The 24240-nt window shown below is 33.7% G+C and overlaps 1 protein-coding gene across 6 annotated transcripts in view; it reads left to right on the top strand.

The window, feature by feature from the left end:
* Window positions 1-24240, top strand: part of grh (grainy head) — a 161194-nt gene that overhangs the window by 98505 nt on the left and 38449 nt on the right. The window contains exon 2 of one of the 6 annotated variants that reach the window (XM_074143565.1): window positions 3946-4127. The exons of 4 other annotated variants lie outside the window; for them this stretch is intronic. In XM_074143565.1, the coding sequence (XP_073999666.1) occupies window positions 3949-4127 (179 nt within the window). In that variant the 5' untranslated portion in view covers window positions 3946-3948. Of the gene's footprint in view, window positions 1-3928; window positions 4128-24240 lie in introns of all 6 variants that reach the window. One more of the 6 variants, XM_074143566.1, reaches the window with a different exon arrangement.

The raw sequence follows: 24240 nt of genomic DNA on the forward strand, positions 1-24240 counted from the left end.
ACCTCTACACATTTTAGTTCCCTTTAAACTACAAAACCACCTTCTCCTAATTATACGGCAGCTTCACAACATCCTTTAGTTCTTCTGTATTTCATATCCAACTGTAGTCCAGACCTCCAAACTATATATATATATATATAACCTAATTGTGTGATGAGGCATCATTTTTTTTTACTTTCTCTTACTTGTGATAATAGGAGTTATTGCGCTCACTGTACACTTGAACTTTTGAAAAGCATTTACTATCCTGATCATATTAAACATTGCAAATAATAATAATTTTTTTTTTTGAAAAAGTTTTCTAGATTTTTCTTTCATCTTCATATTTACATTTCTTGCACCTAGAGCTATAACTTTTCTGGGGATGGTTCCACATCTTCCTCAGTAGTATTTACTGAACCTTTTGTTCTTTCCAAGCCGGTTGTCTTCAATCTTGAAGTTTTGAAACCAAAATTCTCCTGGTAACTTCAACCACATCCTTTTTCCAATATCATGGACACACTAAATGATGGTGTTCCTCACACTTATTGACAAAAAATCGAATACGAATCACTCCTATTAAAGTTTATGCAATTAAATGTTTTCTTTAAATTAAGAATCTGTTCTAAAAAATGGGTTGACTTTACTAATTCTACGCGTTCACTGTTGAAAGATGATATCCCAGCTTCCCTAAAACCACATTGTATTCTCTGAAAACAGATACTATAGAATCACCACACGTTTTTTTTTTTTTTTTATCCCCTTTAACAGAAAACGTAAAAAAATAACCACTCCGAGAAATCGAACTTTTAGTGAATTGATATATAATTTTGGGAGAGGAGGGGAATTATTATGGTATTATAACTGTACAATATTTAAAATGGCGTTTTAGTAGAGAGACTTACTTCGCCACAAATCCTAAGAGAAACACGCTATTATAAAGTAGCAAAATAAAGATTATAGAACTTATGTTGAAAGTAAAATAGCTTTATAGAAAAGGCCCAAAAAAATTGGGAGTAAAAAATGGATTTAATGAAGTGACAGTTTCTGTTCTTTCAGGAGCTTCATTATCATCAACAAGTTTGGAGTTCCTACGGTTTTTCATTTTTATGTTATCCTGATTAAATACTTCAAAAACCATTTTATTTAAAGGAAATTAAGGATTATATCTTTCATAGAAAAAGAAGAAAAAAAATGGTTAATTTTTGTTTTTTTATTATTTTTTTCGAACGCTTTTTCATGCAGTTTTTGGAGATCAACTCCTTTTTACAACACATTTATTGAACAGTATTTATTACAGTTTTTTATAGAATAAAATGATTTCAGAGCTTAACACAATTTAATTATTTTTTTTAGACAAAATTTATTTAGAAGAGGTTTTGCAGGGGACTTGAAATTTTATTGTAAAACGATTAGTTATACTAATTGGAATTGACGGTGGCGCTGTTGCGGTCTATAAAATAACCACAATCAGTTACCTAATTATATATTTTATTATTGAAACGTATCCTTTATTTGGAAAAGACCTAGTTTGGTGTCAACAACTTGGGACCTTGAGTTTGATTATCTCTTTTATATATTTTTATGTGCCGTTTCAAAAAATATATATTACACAAAATATAGAAAATACAAAAAATAAAATATTTCAGTTGGTTGAAATAAATGATTTTTAGGTAGCGGTTACATTGTAAGTTACTTTTCTTCTGCCCTTTGTGCTGCTATACGAGGGTCGTTTGAAAAGTCCGTGCAAAAATAAAAACTACTTAATTTTTTGGGGTAAACCTTTCTTATTTTTCAACATAGTCTCCTTTTAGGCTTATACACTTCGTCCAACGCTGCTCTAGTTTGTTGATCCCTTCCGAATAATAGGATTTGTCCAAGTCTGAAAAATAGACATTCGTTTCTGCAATCACCTCCTCGTTTGAATAAAATCTTTTTCCCGCCGGCCATTTCTTCATATTGGGGAGCAAATAGTAGTCCGAGGGAGCCAAGTCTGGAGAATAGGGGGGATGTGAAACGAGTTGGAACCCTATTTCCATTAATTTTGCGACCACAACTGCTGAGGTGTGAGCTGGTGCGTTGTCGTGATGGAAAAGGACTTTTTTGTGGGCCAATCGTGGGCGTTTTTCCTGCAGCTCGGTTTTCAAACGGTCCAATAACGATGAATAATATGCACCTGTAATAGTTTTACCCTTTTCCAGATAGTCGATGAGGATTATTCCTTGTGAATCCCAAAAGACAGTCGCCATAATCTTTCCGGCCGAAGGAACGGTCTTCGCCTTTTTTGGCGCAGATTCCCCCTTGGTAGTGATGTATCCATGTTTCATCCACAGTGACGAAACGACGCTTAAAGTCCTGCGGATTCTTCTGGAACAGCTGCAAACCGTCCTTGCAACACTTCACACGATTTCGTTTTTGGTCAAGCGTGAGCAATCGCGGCTCCCATCTTGCGGATAGCTTTGTCATGTCCAAATGTTGATGCAAAATATTATGTACCCGTTCATTCGAGATGCCCACAGCACTAGCAATCTCACGCACCTTCACTCTTCTGCCATCCATTACCATATCATGGATTTTATCAATGATTTCTGGAGTAGTAACCTCAACAGGGCGTCCAGAACGTTCAGCGTCACTTGTGCCCATATGGCCACTCCGAAAATTTTGAAACCACTTATAAACTGTTCTAATCGAAGGTGCAGAGTCACCATAATGTTTATCAAGCTTCTCTTTAGTCTCCTGAGGCGTTTTGCCTTTCATAAAGTAGTGTTTAATCAACACACGAAATTATTTTTCGTCAATTTTTTGAAAATCACTCGACTTGCTCGATTCAAACGAATGCCAAACACAAAGAAATAGACCGATCTGGCTGAAACTTGGTGTGTGTTCTTCCAAGAGATGCTACTAACTAAACATAACCTCGATACGCGCCAGTGGTGCTATCTCTCTGACTTTGCACGGACTTTTCAAACGACCCTCGTATTACGAAATTCAGTTTTACCTGTAAAAAAAAAACATAGTTTTTAAAAAATTAAATCAGCATAATCCGCGGTAGCCGAGCGGTTAAAGAGGCGAGACCTGTAAAGCTAATAAGCATTGTGGTACTGGGTTCGATTCCCCGGTCTTTAGGCCTTGGATTTTATTTTAAAGGTTAATAAAAGAAATTTACAGTAAAGTATGTTTGCTAGTCGCCTCCGTCCACGAAACCTAATTGGTAGTTGGGACGTAAAGCCTGCCTGAAAAAAATAGGCAATTACTTTACTTACCTTACATAGTTTTTTAAGGTTCCCTTGAATTAGGAAAAAAAAGAGTCCTCCTTCAATCTAAAAAAAGGCAGGTAGCTTAAAATTGCTAAAAAGATTTTAGTCTCTCGCCGCAACTGAATATCTTTTGATTTAAATTTATTAACCAGTGGTAATACTTCAATGAATAAATATTTTTCCTATTTTTACGATTTGTTGTAAAAACTGGCATAAACATTTTATTTTTTCTAACTTTAAATACTATAAATATAGAATTCTTTCAAAAATTTTCTGTATGATTGGATATTGTGATGACGATTCTCTATTCTCTATCTATCTAAGCCATATTAGTACAATCTACAACTTGCATAATGTTAAAGAACTTAAGGAGCATTGCTAGAATTACAATTGCAATGAAAATCGAGTACTTCTGGTATTTTACAGGATTGGATTATGAGTTTATATTTTTTAACCAGTTCATTATAAGTCGAAGTATTGCGATTCGTGTTAAATTTTTGGAAATTACTACTCAGAAAAAATTAGAGATTAAAGTTTAGTGTCATCTAATGCGATAAAAATGTACACCGCACTTTTAAAAAAAAGTCGATTGACAAAAAATAGAAGCTGAGCGTTGTTATAAATTGGGTATTTAGCTGTGGACAAGACTGGTACTGCCATTTTGTTTTTTTGCCAACTACAATATGATTGAGGTTCGGGGTGCCGGCAGGCTATGTCCGAGGAGAGCACCGGCGAAGATGAGCTTTCCTGGCGAACCTACTACGAACAACAACATCCACTGACCGCTGCCACTTCCGCCATGCTGGACATTTCCGGACAGGCGGGACATCATCTACACCATCATCATCTGCTGCATGATTATTATCAAATTGATCATCTAGCTCATCACAAGTGAGTAAAATGATTTAAAGCGGAAACCAGAAATTATTCTACAAAAAACTTCAAAAACATTTTTTGCACTGTTAGATTGTAATGACTCATTTTTGGTTTCTATTTTGGGGCATTGTACAGTTTATGGGCTTACAGAGCTAAGATATCTGAGAAATCTCAAAATCAGAGAGGTAGAAACTACCCAGCTTTCACAGTCTACCTTGAAGAGTCTGTTTTGACTTTCTATTGTGACTTTTGTCTTCCTCTTCACAGAGAAAGTGAAGGTGCCTTCATATTCTAGGGCAAAGCTTTTCAAACGCACTCCGAATCGACAAGACCCCATGTGGAAACCAGTCCCAGCATTCGGAACTTATTTTTATCGAGATCTAGGCAAGCCTCACTCAAATCCTCATCTCTTAGCGATACCTGTCCGTTATTTATACAAGTGCAAAACCTCTACAAGGTTCATTGCATTGACAGGTTGGCAGTAATGTCGTATTCACTGTATCTAGAGCAAAATGAGCCTGCTTAAGATGTTGATGGCTTGAAGCTGGTACCATGTTAGCGTAGCCCTTGTTATTCCATTTAGTTTAGCTCTATGTGGTCTCCCTAAATTAGGTTCGCTTATTCATCCTTCTATTTAATTACCATTTGTTCGCGATTTTTTTTCAAAAATGACAGAGAACGGCATTCTGTAAATCTTTTTCCTTCATTGTCCACACGAAGACTCGTAGAGTTAGCGCAGATTTAACGAGTTACTGAATCTCGGAGTTTAAAAAGAGATACTTTTCATTTTTTTTGTTTTTAACTTTTCTCTCCATTTTCTCGAATACTAATAGAATTGCACACTTTTATAAACTAAGTATACTGAATACTTATCTCAGGACTTAACTTTTTTGTTCTTTGAAGTTATGTGTTGAACACATTATTTTAGCCTAGAAGAGATCATCAAATGGAAGTGACATAATTGAAGCAGGTTTGCACACATTTTTTTTTGGAATCTGAACACAATATTCACTTATTCACATATATATATCTATTTTTTTTTAAGGCCTAAAAGAAATAATAAATATATTTAATAAAACTAATAGCTTCCTATCTGAGCAATAGAAATGTTTTTGTAAATAATTATCAGAAAAATTCTTCCCTAAAACAAGTAAGTGCCGGTGTACTCCAGGGATCAATTCTTGGCCCCATTCTTTACATCATATTCTTAAATATGTTACCCAACCCTAAAGATGTAAAGCTTGCTTTATACGCCGATGATATGGCTGTCTACACCTCCTCATGGAGGACGGACACCATCGCAAACAGGCTGACCAAAGCTCTCAATCAGATAAATCGGTTTTGCAACAAATGGAAGATAAGAATTAATGATGATAAGACTGTGGCCATACTCTTTACAAAGCGGAGACCGGTTACTAATTAACTCTGTTAAAATTAAAAATCTACTAATTCCCTGGAAGGCAGAGATTAAGGCCAATGTTGCTCGTATGCCTGCCCTGCGTGGAGCCTAACTTGCAATACCAACAAGCTCCAAATTATACAGAACAAATTCTTAAGACTGGCTACCGACTCACCCAGCTACACTTATATCGAGACTCTTCACACAAATACCGACTCTCCTTACATTAAAGACATAATTAGAAATAGCACACGCAGTTTTTTCACGAAACTGCAGTGACAGTGACATACCTCTTTACAGACAAACAGGAACTTATGATATTAACTTGAAATACAAACCTAAAAGAGTTAAGCATATACTCAGTATATAATTTAATTTAGGCTTTAGCATTTTTTTTTTTCACATTGTAGAGGTTTTTTACAAATTTTTCCCTTTAAGTCAATTTTTACACCATTTCCTAGCCTGTGTATATAAGCTAAAACTGTGTTGGAGCTAGGATGCACCTTTGGTACTCCTGTAAATATTTTTGTTCTTACTTTATAAATAAATAAATTAATAAATAATAAAGAAAATAAAATAATAATAAATGTTAACTCTTAATTGTGGATCGCTAATTAATATATTTGGACACTTTTTTCATTTACCATTTCCGGGAGAATTGTATTTTACGAGCTTGAACTTTGGGAATGGCAATCACTGAAAAATAACAAGACTGCTTCTTTTTTTTCACACCAGATTTTAATTTATTTATGTGTTTGATTTAATAATGTCGGTTCGAAAATGTTTATTTATATGATGACTGTTAAAATAATTGTATGCGACAGAGCGGAAGGTCCGGAGAAGCCTGCAATGTTGATAGTATCTCCCTTTTTAACAGTAGCCTAACCCTTCCATATCTTCCTCACTTATTGCAAGCCAGCCCGAGCTAGGTGTTTGCCTCAATTGAAGACATAGGGGAGAGTCTAGAAATACTAGACACAAGCCTGGGGGGACAGGTGGGCCCACCGGCGTAGTTCGTTCCCATGAACTCTCTTTTGCGCGCTCCTTTATTTGATCCGAGTGTACAAGAAGAAGAAGATGAAGAGTGAAAAAAGAATGGTGACAAGTAATTTATAGTTGTTGGCATTAGCTTAAGTTTTTTTGTATTTAAAAGGGGGCCGTGTATACATTAGAACATTGTGCGTTACGCAGACTTGAGGGAGATAAGGCCATGGAAAGGAACCCCGCTTCTAGATATGCTAATCCAGCTACTGAATATAAACTAACTCATCTCCAGATATATAATTATCAGCTTTTCGCTTTTTCTAACCGCTCTTATGAGAAACTGCAGCAATAGTGCTGATTCTTGGATTTTTCAGTTTTCTCGTAAAGGCTTAGAATTGTGTGAAAAATATAATAGGAAATAGTAATTTATCGTCTAAATCAAAGAACTAAAAGATTCCATCCATAATAATAATAAAAATGTTTTATTAAAGAAAAACAGCACATATCACAACGTAAAAAACTGAAAACATTTCTTGCTATGAATCAAATCCGTCGGCAGAGCTGCAAAAAAAACCAGTCGAACCTCTCAATAACGGACACTGGCGGGGGAAAGCAGTGGCCGCTGTTTGGAGGTGGCCGTTAGAAGGAGGTAGGCAAGTTTCATAATGAAAAAATATGTTTTTTTTTTCAAAACATCTATTTAAAAATTGTTTATTATTAATAGATTTAAAAAACGTACATAATTGCATAATTATTGCAGCTATATGATATGAATCAAATTTTTCTTAATTGTCCAAAACATTTATCCAAAAAACTACATATTATTGACTTAATTAATAATTTTTATAATAATCAGCACATTTATTCATAACAATAATGATTTATAGTAAAATTATCATCATACTATCATCTATTATTAGAAAAATAGAACAAACCTTTCGGCAAGTTGACGATGGCTCGATTTGGTTTTTGCAAAATCTTCCCAACACATTTATTTTCTCTTCTAGAGTTAACCACTTTCGTTTGGGAGACATATCGGAAAAAATAATATTGTTCGTCCAAAGTAATATTGAAAAATGATTAAACTGGTACAAGATGTATGGAGCTTATATAGGAAAAACTTTAGGAAAAACCAGAAAAAAAGAAAAACTCGAGAGGGGATAATTCTTTTTATCACCGCGTCAAACGAACTTTTAAGAATAAGGTGGTCGTTGGTGGGAGGTGGAACATATAATCCGCGTTCCCCAAAATCAATGCCCGCGGTCGCTATGTAGAGTGTCCGTTAGACGGAGGTTCTTTTATATAGAAAGTGCATAGGGGTACATAAGGGTTTTGGGAAATCCAAAAACTGTCCGTAAATAGAGGTGGTCGCTAGTGAGAGTGTACTTTATGGGAGGCTCCACTGTAGTATTTAAAATTAATCATAATTACATTCTCTATTAGCATAGATCTATAGGAGAGTGCATCTTTTAAATATTTACATAATGCTAGCCAATCTAAACCATTCAAATAACTACAAAGACTCCATGATTTTAATAAGTACTTAAAATATAAATTTAGCGGCGAATCTTTCGAATTATTAGCCGAAATTAATGATAATTGTAATCAAATTAAGGAAAGAATTATTGTATTTGAATATAGCAAAGTTAGCCAATTGGAAAAAGTAATTTATGTTCACTACGTAATAGAATGGAAAATGCCAGGTTTATTAATACTATTTGGCGATGATATGTCCAAAATTTAGGAGAATATGATTGCGTTTGTACGTCAAAGCTATATTAACCATTTCATAATTAATTAAGTGCATAATAAGTAGTGATTGGGAATCGTGCATATCTTATATACCATACTATAAAATAGAGTTTTTAAATTAAGACTATAATATTTGATTTTAGAGTGACATGATTCTTGAATTAAAAGAAGGATTTCTTTATTTTACAAAGAATAATTACAAAATTTACTTGAAAAAAAAGGTAATACAATTTAACAAAACTGACCACAAAGGCAGACGTCAGTAAAATCTATAAATTGCAAATGTAGTCAAAGGAAATTTTATTAATAACAAAACTAATAATTAAACATAAATCAATTAAAATAGTTTAAAAAACTTTTAATTAATAAATTTAGATAAATGAAGGGGAAAATATTATTATTTTAAGGAAAGAAAGGTTGTTGCCAATTTCAGTCATATACGTCCATATTGCTTTACATTGTTCAAGGATGATGTCTTTGGTACTGATTGTTAAAGGTACTGAGTGGTCGGTAAATTAAAATGGTCTTGTTAATTCCTTAATAGTCCAGGATCAAAAGCACACCATCCATTAAGGTTAACACCAATAAGGTAAAACAAATTGTTCTGAAAGTATAATAATAAATAATTGTTGTAAACTCTTTCTTATATCACCAAATCAATGTAGATAGCAACCTGTATTCTATAAAATATGTTCCACATTCTATAGAATATGGCCTAATCTCTGGGTCGAAAGCTTAGTATTAAATACAAATGATAACATTATGACTTTAATCTTTCTTGGCCTTGGATTAGTTAATGAATCAGTCACCCAAAACAAAAAGGAACAAATTATTGAACTGAACTTGATCAATGATGAACTATCATTATTTTACTTAATAATTTTTTCTGTGGATACATGCAGTTCTACAGAAGTGCATTAGTGCACTAAAGAATGCCTGTCCCCGCCTACATTGAGGTAATCAATTGCATTATCCAAGGAAAAGGACGTAAAATTAAATACTGCCATTCGGCTGCCAAAAAATGAATTACAAAATAAGTAACAAAATCAGTTTAATAAGTTTAAATTTCTATAATGTCTATAATAAAGTATATCTCCCATTATTCTAAAAACTCATTTTAATATAATTCAAATGTATTAGGTGCCACGATAGCCGAGCGGTTAAAGGCGAGACCTGTAAAGCTAAGATTTATTGTGGTACTAGGTTCGATTCCTGGTCTCTAGGCCTTGGATTTTATTTAAAGTATGTTTGCTAGTCGCTTCCGTCTACGACACCTGATTTGGTAGTTGGACGTAAAGCACGCCTGAAAAAATAGGCAATTTACTTAAATTCAGTGGTTGATTGTCTTCAATATAATTATAATATTCCTAGTTGAAGCAGAGTTTGCTGTATAATATAAACGTAACAAAGTTTCGAACTATAATTTTAAATTGATCAACTTAAGCTTATATTGATGTTGTATTGTTTAAATTTATTCTGAATAACTTCAACCTTAGAGCATTACATTTAATGAATTTTAAGAGCCAAAATTTTGGAGTTATCAATGGTCTGTAAATTCTATTGTTAGAGTTCATATTAATAGTATTAATTTTCTTCTACTAAAATATTCGATGTTTTCTCCCAACTTTAAATAATCAATGTTATTTAGGTTCTTACAAATAAAGGTTATTTGGCTTGCCAGTAGCTCCACTATAATTAAGAACGGTTGAAAGATGTGTTAAGTCACAGAACCGCTACTTATATTTTTATTAAAAGAATTTCAAACAAAAGCTATAGGTTTTACTAAAAAAAATTAAATAAAAATCTTTTAAAAAGTTCACATTTCCGTCTTATAAATTCCTAAAAGATCAAATTTTATTAATAAAATTTTAATTACCACTAACGTTACGTAAGTTTGTAATACATTATAATGATGTGAATGACCTTCATATTGATTGGAGAGTGTCCTAAGAAGTTTAAAGTAATCTGTTGCAGTTTTCGAGGAATCCAAAAACTGAGAAACTTCTCGTACTTTGAAACTTGTAAATTACTCCAAAGTAGAAATTTCAGCTTCTCATTTATTCCTTATTTTAAATACTAGTATGCAATCAGTACAAAAATGAAAAAGACAATTTTTAGGGCTGCTTTTTTGGTAAAAAGGTACCGTATTTGGTATTGCGGTACTTTGATGGATTGATGTCGCAACAGCCTTCAATTGGAAGCTTCTGAAAAACTAAATCTAGCTGGTACATTCTGGGATTTTTCGATTAAAAAAAAAATATATATATTTTTTGACCATGTAAACACGTCCATAAATTGGTAAAAATCACTTTTTCGTTTTCAAGAGACCTCAAAAAACTTAAGTAAAGTAATTGCCTATTTTTTCCAGGCGGGCTTTACGTCTAAAGCCTAAATTAGATGTCGTGGAACAGAGGCGACTAAACAAAGAGTTGGTCTAAAAATACATAGTACATTATTTACTTATATTATATACATTATATACATACATAATACATTTGGGTAATACATAATACATTAGGTAAAACAAAGAAAAAACAAAAGTTCTTACTGAATTAAACAAACACGAGAAATTAAAAAAATAATACATGAAAAGACATCAAAACAGAGGTAACAAAGAATCATTGAATAAATCTTCGATAATAATACAGAAATGTTAAACTAAACTTAATGCACAAATAAATAATTCAAACTTAAAAATAAGAATGCATCATAAAACTAAAAGATTTTAATATTTAAAAATTTAAAATATTTAAAAGTAATACGAGGGTCGTTTGAAAAGTCCGTGCAAAAATAAAAACTACTTAATTTTTTGGGGTAAACCTTTTTTATTTTTCAACATAGTCTCCTTTTAGGCTTATACACTTCGTCCAACGCTGCTCTAGTTTGTTGATCCCTTCCGAATAATAGGATTTGTCCAAGTCTGAAAAATAGCCATTCGTTTCTGCAATCACCTCCTCGTTTGAATAAAATCTTTTTCCCGCCAGCCATTTCTTCATATTGGGGAACAAATAGTAGTCCGTGGGAGCCAAGTCTGGAGAATAGGGGGGATGTGAAACGAGTTGGAACCCTATTTCCATTAATTTTGCGACCACAACTGCTGAGGTGTGAGCTGGTGCGTTGTCGTGATGGAAAAGGACTTTTTAGTGGGCCAATCGTGGGCGTTTTTCTTGCAGCTCGGTTTTCAAACGGTCCAATAACGATGAATAATATGCACCTGTAATAGTTTTACCCTTTTCCAGATAGTCGATGAGGATTATTCCTTGCGAATCCCAAAAGACAGTCGCCATAATCTTTCCGGCCGAAGGGACGGTCTTCGCCTTTTTTGGCGCAGATTCCCCCGCAGGAGTGTAGTGATGTATCCATGTTTCATCCACAGTGACGAAACGACGCTTAAAGTCCTGCGGCTTCTTCTGGAACAGCTGCAAACCGTCCTTGCAACACTTCACACGATTTCGTTTTTGGTCAAGCGTGAGCAATCGCGGCACCCATCTTGCGGATAGCTTTGTCATGTCCAAATGTTGATGCGAAATATTATGTACCCGTTCATTCGAGATGCCCACAGCACTAGCAATCTCACGCACCTTCACTCTTCTGTCATCCATCACCATATCATGGATTTTATCAATGATTTCTGGAGTAGTAATCTCAACAGGGCGTCCAGAACGTTCAGCGTCACTTGTGCCCATATGGCCACTCCGAAAATTTTGAAACCACTTATAAACTGTTCTAATCGAAGGTGCAGAGTCACCATAATGTTTATCAAGCTTCTCTTTAGTCTCCTGAGGCGTTTCGCCTTTCATGAAGTAGTGTTTAGTCAACTTTTCAAACGACCCTCGTAATTAACCTACCAAATCAATAAAATAAAACTTGTATGTTACATCTAATTACCTGACTTGTAAAATATTTGATCAATATTTTTGACTGAATTAATTGTTAATTCAGTTGATAGCAATCATGCAAAGATCTTTTAGCTTCATTACTTAGATTGGTTCTAAATGGATTTAAAGTTGGACATTCAAACAGAAAATGCATTAAAGAGTCGGGCTTCATCATACAACAAATTATACAAATATTGTCATCAAATTCAAATTTACTGTTATTGAAATATAAAGTAAATTTTGCTAAATTGGCCAAACGTAATTGAATTATTATTCTTATCTTTTTAATGTTACAGTTAAAGTTTAGACAATTCTCTCCTAATCCTAGAGTGCTTTTAGATTTCTATTCGCACAAATATATTTAGAATTAAATACTGATTCAACGTCTATACTTAAATAGTTGTTAGTTAATTTGGAGATTATATTTTTTAATTCAATTTTAAAATAAATTGGGTCTCTTGATGAAGACTTATCTGTTGTAGCCATTGTAACTCGTATTTTAATTGAGATACCCAGTTTTACATAAGTAAGATTGCTGCCTTTGGAGTCAAATTTTGTAGAGTAAGTGTTAAGGAGAATTAGGGGTAAAGGCATGTTAAGAATTTTTATTACAAACTTTAGCATAGCAACATACTTAATTAAATGAAACTCTCACAATAACTAGTAAATAAAATGCAAGGCATAAAGACCGGGAATCGAACCCAGATGCGAGACCCTCTAACCGCTCGGCTATAGTGGCGCCTGTCTTAAAAACTTTTATGTCCTTTGAAAAAGAGATTTTGGCATCCCAGTGGGTACCCTAGCCTAACAAGACAAAACAATTGCTACAATAATATCATCAAAAAAGTTACACAATATCTCGCTCGGGGCCTGCCGAGGATAATTAGAAGTGTTCTGCTATTTTAGATTCAGGGTATCCACGGATGAACTCTTAAGATTTGTAATTATTGGGCGCTAAAGAAAGGCATGCGAGTAAATTGCTGGGGGAAGTAAATAGTAGAGCGAATTAATTTTAGTTCTATTTCTAATTACTACAGCAGCTTATTATTTCTATTCTGCTTTAGAAAATCATCTTGTAGGAAAAGAGATATTTCATTTACTAAATACGGACATTTTGAGTTAATTTTTTTTTTTTCTGAGTTAGTGTGTGTAGAAATTGCAGAACAACTCTCACATCTGTCCCACTAAACACTTAATGAAGTTGTTGTAGATCTACCATCCGTCAGTCGTGCTTTGATTTGAATTTATATCAGTTGTTTAACAGCAACTAGCTAGTTGTTCCCCAGCTATTGTACAGTTCAGTTTTTCGTTATGATTATTTGCAATGAGAGAGCTCATCTTTGGCGATCAAAGATTTACAATAATTTATAATAATTAAAACAATGTTAGGCATTCCGTTTGAAACATCTCCTGGACCCGAGGCGTAAACAATTAAGTTGTTCAATGAGCTGCATAATTTTTACTGTCTTTTCTCTGCAGTAAAATAGAAACATGATGCTTTCTATATGGAAAATAAAAATTGACACCCCAAAATATATGAATTATTTTCCATCCATTTCTGCATGATTCTAAAAGCTTTGCTTGAACTACAATCTTTTGCAAAAAAGAAAAAAGTTCTTTAAATTAAAATTACTTGGCCAAAATTTCTTCTTGCGCATGCGCACACTTAAAACAAATTTAAGGCATTTGAATATGTTTATGAGCTCAGCATTCTGAGTAAAATTGGTGAATTTTAACTGCCGAGTCTAGGTGCTACTTTTAGGAGTCTAAATAATCTTCCACAATTGTTTCTAAGTCCAGATTTTGGGTGATATGGTAAAAATAATTCACCGAATTATACGATGTATTCCATATTTTTATAAAAACACATTAAAGCCCGCTAATTTAAAAAAAAAAATTATGTTCATTTCCTAGTTTTCAGATTATTTAATTTTATTTGAACTATAACAAACAATTTCCTGTATATCTGTTCAATTATTAGCCTGTAATCTTCTAGTTCCGTTAATTTGTTCACTTCCGTCGAATACTAATTTTTTTTTAAAAAACTTTTCAGCTGGTTCTTTTGATTCTGTGAAATATAATACATTTTTATGCCTACTTTTCCCTCTTTTATTTGGTTTTGTAATGTAATGACTAAGGAACGGATTTTTATGTATTTAAAAATGCCAAATATTTAATTAAAATATGCATTTATTTTCGTCAATTATAGGGAAAATATGTGATTTTCTTAAAATATTTTCTGGAATATTTAAGTAAAATGGACATTTTTTTTAATGAAAATAGAATTTTTTTTGGGGGGGGCAAGTTATAATTATTTATACAAGAAAAGAACATTTTTACAATTTATAATAATTTATTAGGAACAAAATAATTTGTTTTTACAAGTTATAATGATTTATACAACAAAGAACATTTTTACTATTTATAAAAAGATGTGTTAAATTTTCAATTTTGAAAACTTCACTCTTCGAAATTGTTTGCAACCACATGAAATTTCAAATGTTGGAACGTAAAGTGACGACGATCTGGGCGTAAGATGGACTTGTAACGACTAAAAGATCGTTCAACATCTACAGATGTTATATCGTAGGTGCCTTGCTGATAGAAGTTATCTCGTTGGTTGTAAAGGGTACACGATGTTCTAAGGTGACTTCTGTTCCACTAATAATATCAGAAATCTGGCAGATGGTCTCCCACCCTTTGTTCTTGCTCAGTACTTCTACCAGTTTTGATCTGATCAGATCTCCCTTACTCCCAGGTATTCCTTCCACCTTTTCGATGACTTTTTTTAACGTTGGACACGTTTTCTGTCAGTCGAACATTTTGGGACTCAAGTTGGGTCACTTCGAAAAAGTTCTGCTGGAAACTCGCGAAGATATTTAGCAACCATTTGTTTGTTTGAGGCCGATGTTCGTGGCATTTCACCCAAAATAGAATACACTAAGTGACCGAACGAAATGAATTGGACACTTCAACGAACGAGCTGAAAGAACAGACAACGTTAGACAACTTCAAAGAACTAACAAGTGCCCGTCACTGTTTAGCAGCATTCTGTGTAAATTACAATAACCATTGTACCCACTGTGATTCACAGCCCTACAGTCTGTGGTTCACAGTTCCTGTCAACCACCTCCCAATTATGAAAATATGCCCAAAATGAAAAATATGAAAAAATATGTACATATTTTGATTAAATATGTAGAAATATTTATTTATTTTAATCAAATATGTATAAATATGCGATAACATCCAAATATGTGGAAATATGTGAAATAAAAGTAGACTCAAACGGCTTAAAAAGTGTCAGTATGAATACTTCTAGTTGAAAAACGTCTGTAAATTGCCTAGAAAAAAATATGTAAATACATACGAATCCGTTCCCTAGTAATGACACTTTTAGCACTCCTTGTGCTTGAATAATTTCTTCATCGTTGTCATTATTGTGTCTATTAATTCTTTAAAAACTAAGAGACATGAATTGTATACGCTAGCTCATTCATTGGCATCCTAAATAACTGATTTAAAAAACTTATGATACCAAAAAGTTACAATACAATAATCAATTCATGTGGTAGTACAATGTACTAATCATAGAATATATCAAAGAAAACTTACAACGTCCAAAAAAACGGGTTTTATTTGTAGGAATAATATTTCATGGCAAAAACGGTAATTATTTTACTTAATCTAGGGCCAAAATTAATTTGGAAATTGTAATTTAATTAATTGTTGAAAGAAGATTACTGAATTAAGGATTAAACAATGAAATACAAAATAAAGTATACTTTCCTTCAGTTGGCTGTCTCCATCAGTAAACAATTATGAAGAATATTTTCGCAATTTTCTTAATTGGAAAAGAACAGAAACTAAAGAAATTGGTCAAAATACAGCTCATTGTACATTGTAAATTCGTTTTCTTAGTCCGGTAATTTCTTTGGACTAAATGCTGGGTTATAGGGACAAATATTTTCTTTTTTATACAGGGTGTTCATTTTAAGACGGTTCAAATGCATTTCATGTTTAAACGGTTAATCTGAGCCAAAAAATGGTAGAGGCAAAATTTGTTGCCCGTCACCTCTAGTTTCAGAATATGTGACTTGATTTTAGATTCCTGCCCGTATACGCGGCTGACGCGCGACCAAAAGTGGAGTGTTCGCAAGTTGACCCCCATTTTCATATTACACAGTTTTAAAGAGTATAAAAAGTTATGGAAAGAAACCGGAAACCGCAATTCGATATCTTCAAAATTAGGCCATTTCAAAATCTGGTATTTATTAATCATATTTCAATTTTTTTAACTTGTTATCAAAGAGAAAGAAGTGCACGCGTTAGGTCATTTTTATGTATTTTTTCATCCCCTTTCTACTAAAAATATAGCCAAGGCAGTATTTTTCTTAATATCGGGAAATAAGTCGTTTTCCGAGCGATTTTTCTAAGCATTAATCAAATGTTAAGAGCTTTAGATGTTCTCAAGCATACACAAAATGGCTAAAAATTAATTGTACATCTGTTACAAACAAGAAGGTTTAATAATTATTTGGTAATTTTGGGAGAGTTGCGTTTAATTACCAAAAAAAATTGGAAACCTCCTGCCACATATTTAAATGATCAATATCTTTCATGTAAAGAATCAAGCTTATTCCTTAATTTATCAAATAATGCACTTTACTCAACTTGTGCAGCATGTAGTGTACCTTCAAAGGTGCCTCCTCAGGCTCGCAAGCCAGGCTAGCCAGGAGGTTATCAACTGCTCTCTGTATCTTTTCCTCTACCATTTATTTGCTCAGATTAACCGTTTAAACATAAAATGCATTTGTGCCGTCTTAAAATGAACACCCTGTATAATGTTAACAAAATGAAAAAAAAAGTTGTGAAATAGGTGACCGCAACCTATGCGCTTCCATTTTATAATCTTTGACAGTTCAAAATAGGAACTTATTACAGTTGCTTCAACATCAAAACTGAGTGTTTACTAGAATCAACAACAATTTGTTGACGTAATGATGGTATTTAAAACCTGACGTAAAGTTTTGAAGAAAGGATATTTTTTAACTTGAGTTTTATCAAAATCCTTGGAGACGGCGTTCCCGCTTGTTGGGTGCCAAGTTCAGTAAAACAAAAAAAAATGATTTGACATCTTCTGGTAACCATACCGGGGCTACTCTTTTTGGGTGATTGTTCAGTGGTTATTTGAATTACAATCATCAGTTGCTTGGGGGCAAATCAGCTACTAAAATTCTAAATATTCCGACGAAATTCATCCAGAAACGCAACTTCACTGCCTATCACTTTTATTTTGAAGCTTTATTCCGGGAAATTTATTATTTTTTTTTAGTGGTAAAGTTCCTAGAGTGAATTAGTTGAAACATTATTAAAAGAATTAGAAATACGGTAAAAGAGATATCTTTGCGTACTGCACGTCGTTAGCACAATGGCTGTTCCCCATTTGAGTCCGTTACATTACCAAAAACAAATTGTCTACTAAGTATCAAAAGATTAAGATTAATCGATGTTCATCAAGTCCTTAGGTAGGTTCATTTCGGTCGGTGAGTATTGAAACATAATTATTCATATATTTACTTTTGTCTTTTTTTTTATTTTATCTATTCTATTTGGATCAGATACGCTATTGTGAGCATTAGCATAGTTATAGGGGAACTTAAGGGGGTTAGAGATAATGGATACGCTACTGGGTGAGATACTGTTTGTCGACAGTCTGCTAACTACAAGCCTTATTCGCGAACTCTCCGAGTGGTTTACTCTGATACAATTGAATTTAATAGAATCCCTATTCTACAGGGTGTTCATTTTAAGACGGCTCAAATGCATTTCATGCTTAAACGGTTGTTCTGAGCGAAAAATAGTAGAGGAAAAATTTGTTGTCCGTCACCTCTAGTTTCCGAATATGTGACTTGATTTTAGATTCCTGCCCGCATACACGGCTGACGCGCGACCAAAAGTGAGGGTTCGCAGTTGACCCCTATTTTCATATACACAGTTTTAAAGAGTATAAAAAGTAATGAAAGAAACCGGAAACCGCAATTCGATATTTTCAAAATTAAAGGTGCTAGGCTATTTCAAAATCTGGTATTTTTAATCATATTTCAATTTTTCAACTTGTTATCAAAGAGAAAGAAGAGCACGCGATTGGTCATTTTTATGTATTTTTTCAGCCCCTTTCTACTAAAAATATTGCCAAGGCAGTGAAGCTAGTATTTTTCTTAATATCGGGAAATAAGTCGTTTTCCGAGTGATTTTTCTTAGAAAAATCAAATGTTAAGAGCTTTAGATGTTCTCAAGCATACACAAAATGGGTAAAAATTAATTTTACATCTGTTACAAACAAGAAGGTTTAATAATTATTTGGTAATTTTGGGAGAGTTGCGTTTAATTACCAAAAAAATTGGAAACCTCCTGCCACATATTTAAGTGATCAATATCTTTCATGCAAAGGATCAAACTTATCCTTAATTTATCAAATAATGCACTTTACTCAACTTGTGATGCATGTACTGTGCCTTCAAAGGAGCCTCCTCAGATACAGAGAGCAGTTGATAACCTCCAGGCTAACCTGGCTTGCGAGTCTGTGGAGGCACCTTTCAAGACCCACTTCATGGTAAAATCGTTAGGCTATCTTCTTTAAAGTTCTAATTCTGGTTAACCTTACATTGTGCAACGCTTGGAATTCTGGGATATTTAAAATTAAAGGTACAAAGCAATCTCATATCCAGAGTTAACCCTTTCTATTTAAGTGAAAACACACACAATCTTTCTTTTTACAAAATTTTTTAAAAAAATCTGATTAACTTTTATTTAAAGATAAAATTATTTCAGGCTCGAATAAAATAAGCACACTTTAGTCGAAATGTTGGATAAAGCTTTAAAGTTTTAAGGACTGTAGAAGAAGCTATCAGATTTTTAGTTTAATTAAAAATGTCCGGTAGGACAGTTGTATAAGGGTTGATCGTCAAAAACTGCACGAAAAAGCTGCAAAGTTCAAAAACGCCCAACTTTGAGAATTTTTTTCTCTATTTCTATAAAAGATAAAATTCCCAAATTTTCTTTAAAATATAGGGCAAACCCTCCTTTATAACTGTAATTTTTTTTTTTTTTTTGAAATAGCATAGATTATTTAGTTTTTGAGGAAAACGATTCCAAAATTGGGCAAAAACAGCATTTTCATAAATTGTTCTTGTTCTTGTTGTAAACCGATTTTTATGAATGAATTTTTAATTAAGGATTCAAAATTGGTGAGGAATCGGTCAAATAAAAAACAACTCGTCTTTTTGCCAACGTTTCGACAAATATATTGCCTTCTTCAGGGCCTGGATATTACAAATACAAATTAGTATACTTATTACAAATTTATATATACTTTTATATATCCAGGCCCTGAAGAAATCAATATATTTGTCGAAACGATGGCAAAAAGGCGAGTTGTTGTTTTTATTTGGACCGATTCCTCGCCAATTTTGAATACTAAATTTAATAATTTAGGTCACGAAACCTATATATTCATAACCTTAATTTTTAAGTTTATCGTTAAATCACTTTTACATTCTCTGTGTTGTAATTCTGAAATAAAGTATCTGACAATAGAAACTGAATTTTTTGCATATAAAAAGGCAGGCAAGTTATGCAATGCATGGTTTATAAATGGGATATCCAGTGTGTATAAGGGTATGTTCTTATATAGACCACCCCTGTACAGTCGATGACACCTGAATAAGAACGGCAGAGATTCTTCCTTCTGTTGAATCTGATCTACAGTAGATTTGGGGTTTAAGTATTCATGTATACCCCCGTGGGGGGCACAGATGCTCCCCCTAGAGTGAAACCCCTTTTTTTTTAACAACATTCAATAGACCTACAGGCTAGCAGTGCTAACGTTACTACTATCAAACTGGTACTGGTGTGTTCTCGTGCCATCCTATCCTATAGTTACCGTTCCTCGTTAACCCTTCTTTTTTGAAGTTTTCTGCCATCCCACTTAAATGGCATAGGATTCACTTGTCAACAGTTTGCAGTTTAACAACTTTCAGGTATGTTTATTAACCGGTAAACGTCTCTTACATTCAACTCTTTATTTTTATTTAAAGTTATTTTGTTTTTTGATGCCACCACAAGTTGTGTCTGGAATCTGTTAATTTTATTCTGAGATGTTTCAATGTTTTTGCGGTTTTTAGGCGAGAGATGAAGTTTAGATATTTGAGAAGTGACATTTCAAAAATACGATTTCCACCTCAAGATTCTTATTGCAGTTGATAAACACCATATAGTTTCATATTTTGAAATTTATCAATGCATTTCATTCTTATTAATATTGATAGTATTGTAACTTTTAATAAAATAGCACTTTGGAGATAACCTCTTTCCTAAAAAGTGCCCTAAATTAAGTCAAAAATATTTTCGACGCTATCTTATATTTTTTTTTTTTACACTTCTAACGGTAACTAATTCTGCAAGAAATGTTTCTTTGATTTGACTGGACAATTTCTCGTAAAACTTTTATCAACGTCACATGATGGCCGCCCTGAACCTGTCGGTTCTTTCCAAGGTCGTATCACCGCTATTAAATGTTTGGTTCGTTGATCAAGGACATTCTTCCCCTTCAATTTTTATAATGAGCATGCGCAGCTTCAGCAACTGTATGATTTGCGCTTTTTTCCATGTGACTTATACATATATATATAGTAAGATACAGGGTCTTGGTTGGCTATAAAAGCTTATAATTGTTTTGATTATTGTGCGTAGTTAACGTTCTAAAGAGTCCATGGAAGAACAATTTGGTGTAGAAAAGGATCTTCGTTGAATGAATGAATGAATAATGAATGAATAAAGACGTTTATTGATTTACATATTCAAGTACATACAGAAATATACAAAAAACATCACTAGACAATGATCTTTCGACCGTCTGTCAAGCTGTTATCAAACTAGAAATTATAAAAAACAAAAAAAGACAAAATAATGACAAATTATAAGAAATAAATACTATAAACAAAAAGACATACTCGTTACACTAATAATAATATTCCCTTTCTAACTAAAAATTAAATTCTTTAACTAAAAAATCTCTGTAGGAGGACGCCGCAGCAACGAACTTAACCAAACCCATCCAGTCTCCGCCGTTTAAATAAAATAAACATTGTTCATTGTCCAATTGGCTCCTGTTAAAACAGGTTAATCTAAATTCTTTTAAAATTGGACACACTGCTAGAAAATGAAACGTGTCTTCAGTAGCATTTAGATTGCACAAGGAACAAACAAAATTACTGTCTTTTAACCAGGGTTTATAATTTAATGGCAATGACTCAGTTCTAATTTTAACGCAAAATTTGATATGTTCAAAATTATTTAACTTTAAATAACTATTGTTTAAATTATAAGTGAGTTGGGAGTACAATGTATGGTAGATAGCGGATTGAGCTTTAATTAAAAATTGCTAAATTTAAAAAATTTAAAAAAATTGATCTTCGTAATTTTAATTCTGCTAATTGGATAAAGAGAAAGTCATGCGAGTCTTTCACAGCTGGATTTTTTACTTCTTCGTCTTCTTTTTTTGCGCGCGAAGTTGGAAATTTAATTAGCTGGCTGAGCGGTGTTAGTAATATTCCTAATTGCTTAATGGACATACGTGTTCCCATTTTATTTATTATTTTTTATTTATTATTTTCTTTCTTGTAAACTCTCGATTTCTCGTATCTGTTATCCCCACTATAGAGACCTTTTCTCCAGAGAATGGGACTGTGATTGTGGCCAGGTGTGTGCCAGCGCAGTGTGGCTGTCTCTGTCGCTTTTTTATCTCTCTTTCTAGCCGTCCAGTTAACTGGTTGGAAAGTTCTACTCCAAAAACGCCACAGTAGATGACCTGTCCGAGCCGCTTGTCCAACAGACTGGACATTGCTGGCCATACTCCCCTCTCCATCAATCAACTTTGCACATGGTAAATGCCATTACACTACAAATACAAAATTAATTAACTAATTTTGATTTTAATTTGGGTTCATAATTAATTTGACTCCACTCTCACAGCTATAACTCCCTTATCCTCCGCTACCCTAAAAGTAAAAATAAAAAAATCACTTAAACTGAATATCACATGGTTAGAAACCCAAAAAGGAATCCAGAATTATACTTCCATAAATACACACTCGGATTCGCTATAAAAATTTGTACAAATTCGGGGGCTTAACAAAATTAGTTCTAGTTTCTGGCAAGTCGAGTGTATGGCTAATATTTGATTTAGAAGACCGCGTGGCCATCTGCGCTTCAATCGCCTGGGAGGATTTCCTGATAGAGTTGTAAGTTGGGACACTAAAGGATTTGGATGTGAGGTAATTGAAGCTTGATATTTAATGTAACTTGATCTGGAAGCTTCTTGAAGCATAGGGGAACCAGGAAATCTCGGTGCTAGGTAGAAAAGGAGCACAAACACCGATTCTACGGAGTGTTTTTGATTGAAAAGATTGGATTCTTGTAGATATTGGAAGCTTTGGCTGAGCCTCAAAGTTCCATTCTGCAAGTCCAGGCAGGTTTCAGTTATCACAGTGTAGATAAGTCGTTTAGTGAGAGTTTAGATCGCTTGTCGAGAAGTCTAGAGAGAAGTTTAAATCGTCATACAGCCAGCATCATTGTCTAGGTGCTTATCACTAGAATATCACTCACTCTCCATTCTTACTTATAAATACATTCACTTCACACATTCATCCCTCTACTATATACAACTATTTACATAAACTACAGCTAATGGATGGATCAGTACTCTGTGCTCCTGCATCCTTATAGCTTACCAAACTTGCTTTTCTTGACATTGCCCTAAAGTAACAAGTTTTCTTTCTACTGAATGTTGTGACTGCATCTTGAAACACTATACTTTAAATAACGAAGAATTCAAGCCAAGATCCAACTTAACAACAATAATCCTACAGTATCTTCTTCTTCTTTATTGGCATGACAGCGCTTTGAAGACCCTCACCCTCCTTCACTTCACCAAGTCATTCTTATCCCCTCAAATTCACCCATAAAACTCCGATGTCCTGTCCAACATCATCTACCCATAGAAATCAATGTCTTCCTCTTTTACTTTTCCCTACTGGGGTACCCATTGAACAGACTCTTTCCTATTCTAGCCTCTTCTATTCTCACCAGGTTGACGCAACTATCTCAGCCTCCATAGTTCGCCAACATAAGCGAGAATTGTCATTAAGACGGTGTTACAAGATTATCAAGTTAGCTTCTTCCCCAGGATAACTCTTAGAAGTGCAAAACCTTCTGCAATCCTTTGAAGCATTTACACGCTGATATAGGCGCCACGGTAGTCGAGCGGTTAGAGGCGAGACCTGTAAAGCTAATATGTATTGTGGTATACTGGGTTCGATTCCCGGTCTTAGGCCTTGGATTTTATTTAATGGTTAATGAAAGAAATTTACGGTTAAGTATGATTGCTAGTCACCTCCGTCCACGACACCTAATTGAAGCAGTTTAATAGTTCCCGTCACCTTTTTCTAATTAAGACCCGGCAACTCCTAGTTTCCTCTCTTATATTCCCCCATTTCGACTATGGTTGTTTAGTGTATGGCGGTCTTTCTGGTGATATTGAAGCTAAGCTTAAGCGCCTCATGAACTGCTTCATAAGATTTATTTTCAGCATTTCCAGAGACTCTCGCATTTCGCACTGCTACGATGAGTTGAAGTGGCTTTTTCCTGTCTATCGCCGCCAATATCTTTTGGCTTCTTTCCTTTTTCAAGTCATCCAGTCTCAAAGGCCTTCCTATATTTTTCAACTCCTTAAGTTTAAATCCTCCATCCATTCCCGTAACACTAGATCTCGCTCATCTGATCTCTATATTCCCTCTCACCGTACCTCATCCTTTGACAAGTCCTTCCTAATACGTGCTACCTCTCTCTGGAACTCCTTGCCTTCATCTGTCCGCCATGCTCCTACCCTATCCATCTTTAAATCCCGTCTATTCAGTTATCTCCTTTCTATTCAGCTTCCTCCGAAATTCTAATTGTTTTAATTTATTTCCTTAATTTCTGCTGTTTTATTATTTTATTTTTACTTTCATTTTCACTTATTATATTTTCACTTTTGTAAATATTTATTTATTTA

This window comes from Rhodnius prolixus, unplaced genomic scaffold (genome assembly GCF_049639745.1).
Source record: "Rhodnius prolixus isolate KJV_2025 unplaced genomic scaffold, Rpr scaffold_12, whole genome shotgun sequence".
NCBI lineage: Eukaryota > Metazoa > Arthropoda > Insecta > Hemiptera > Reduviidae > Rhodnius > Rhodnius prolixus.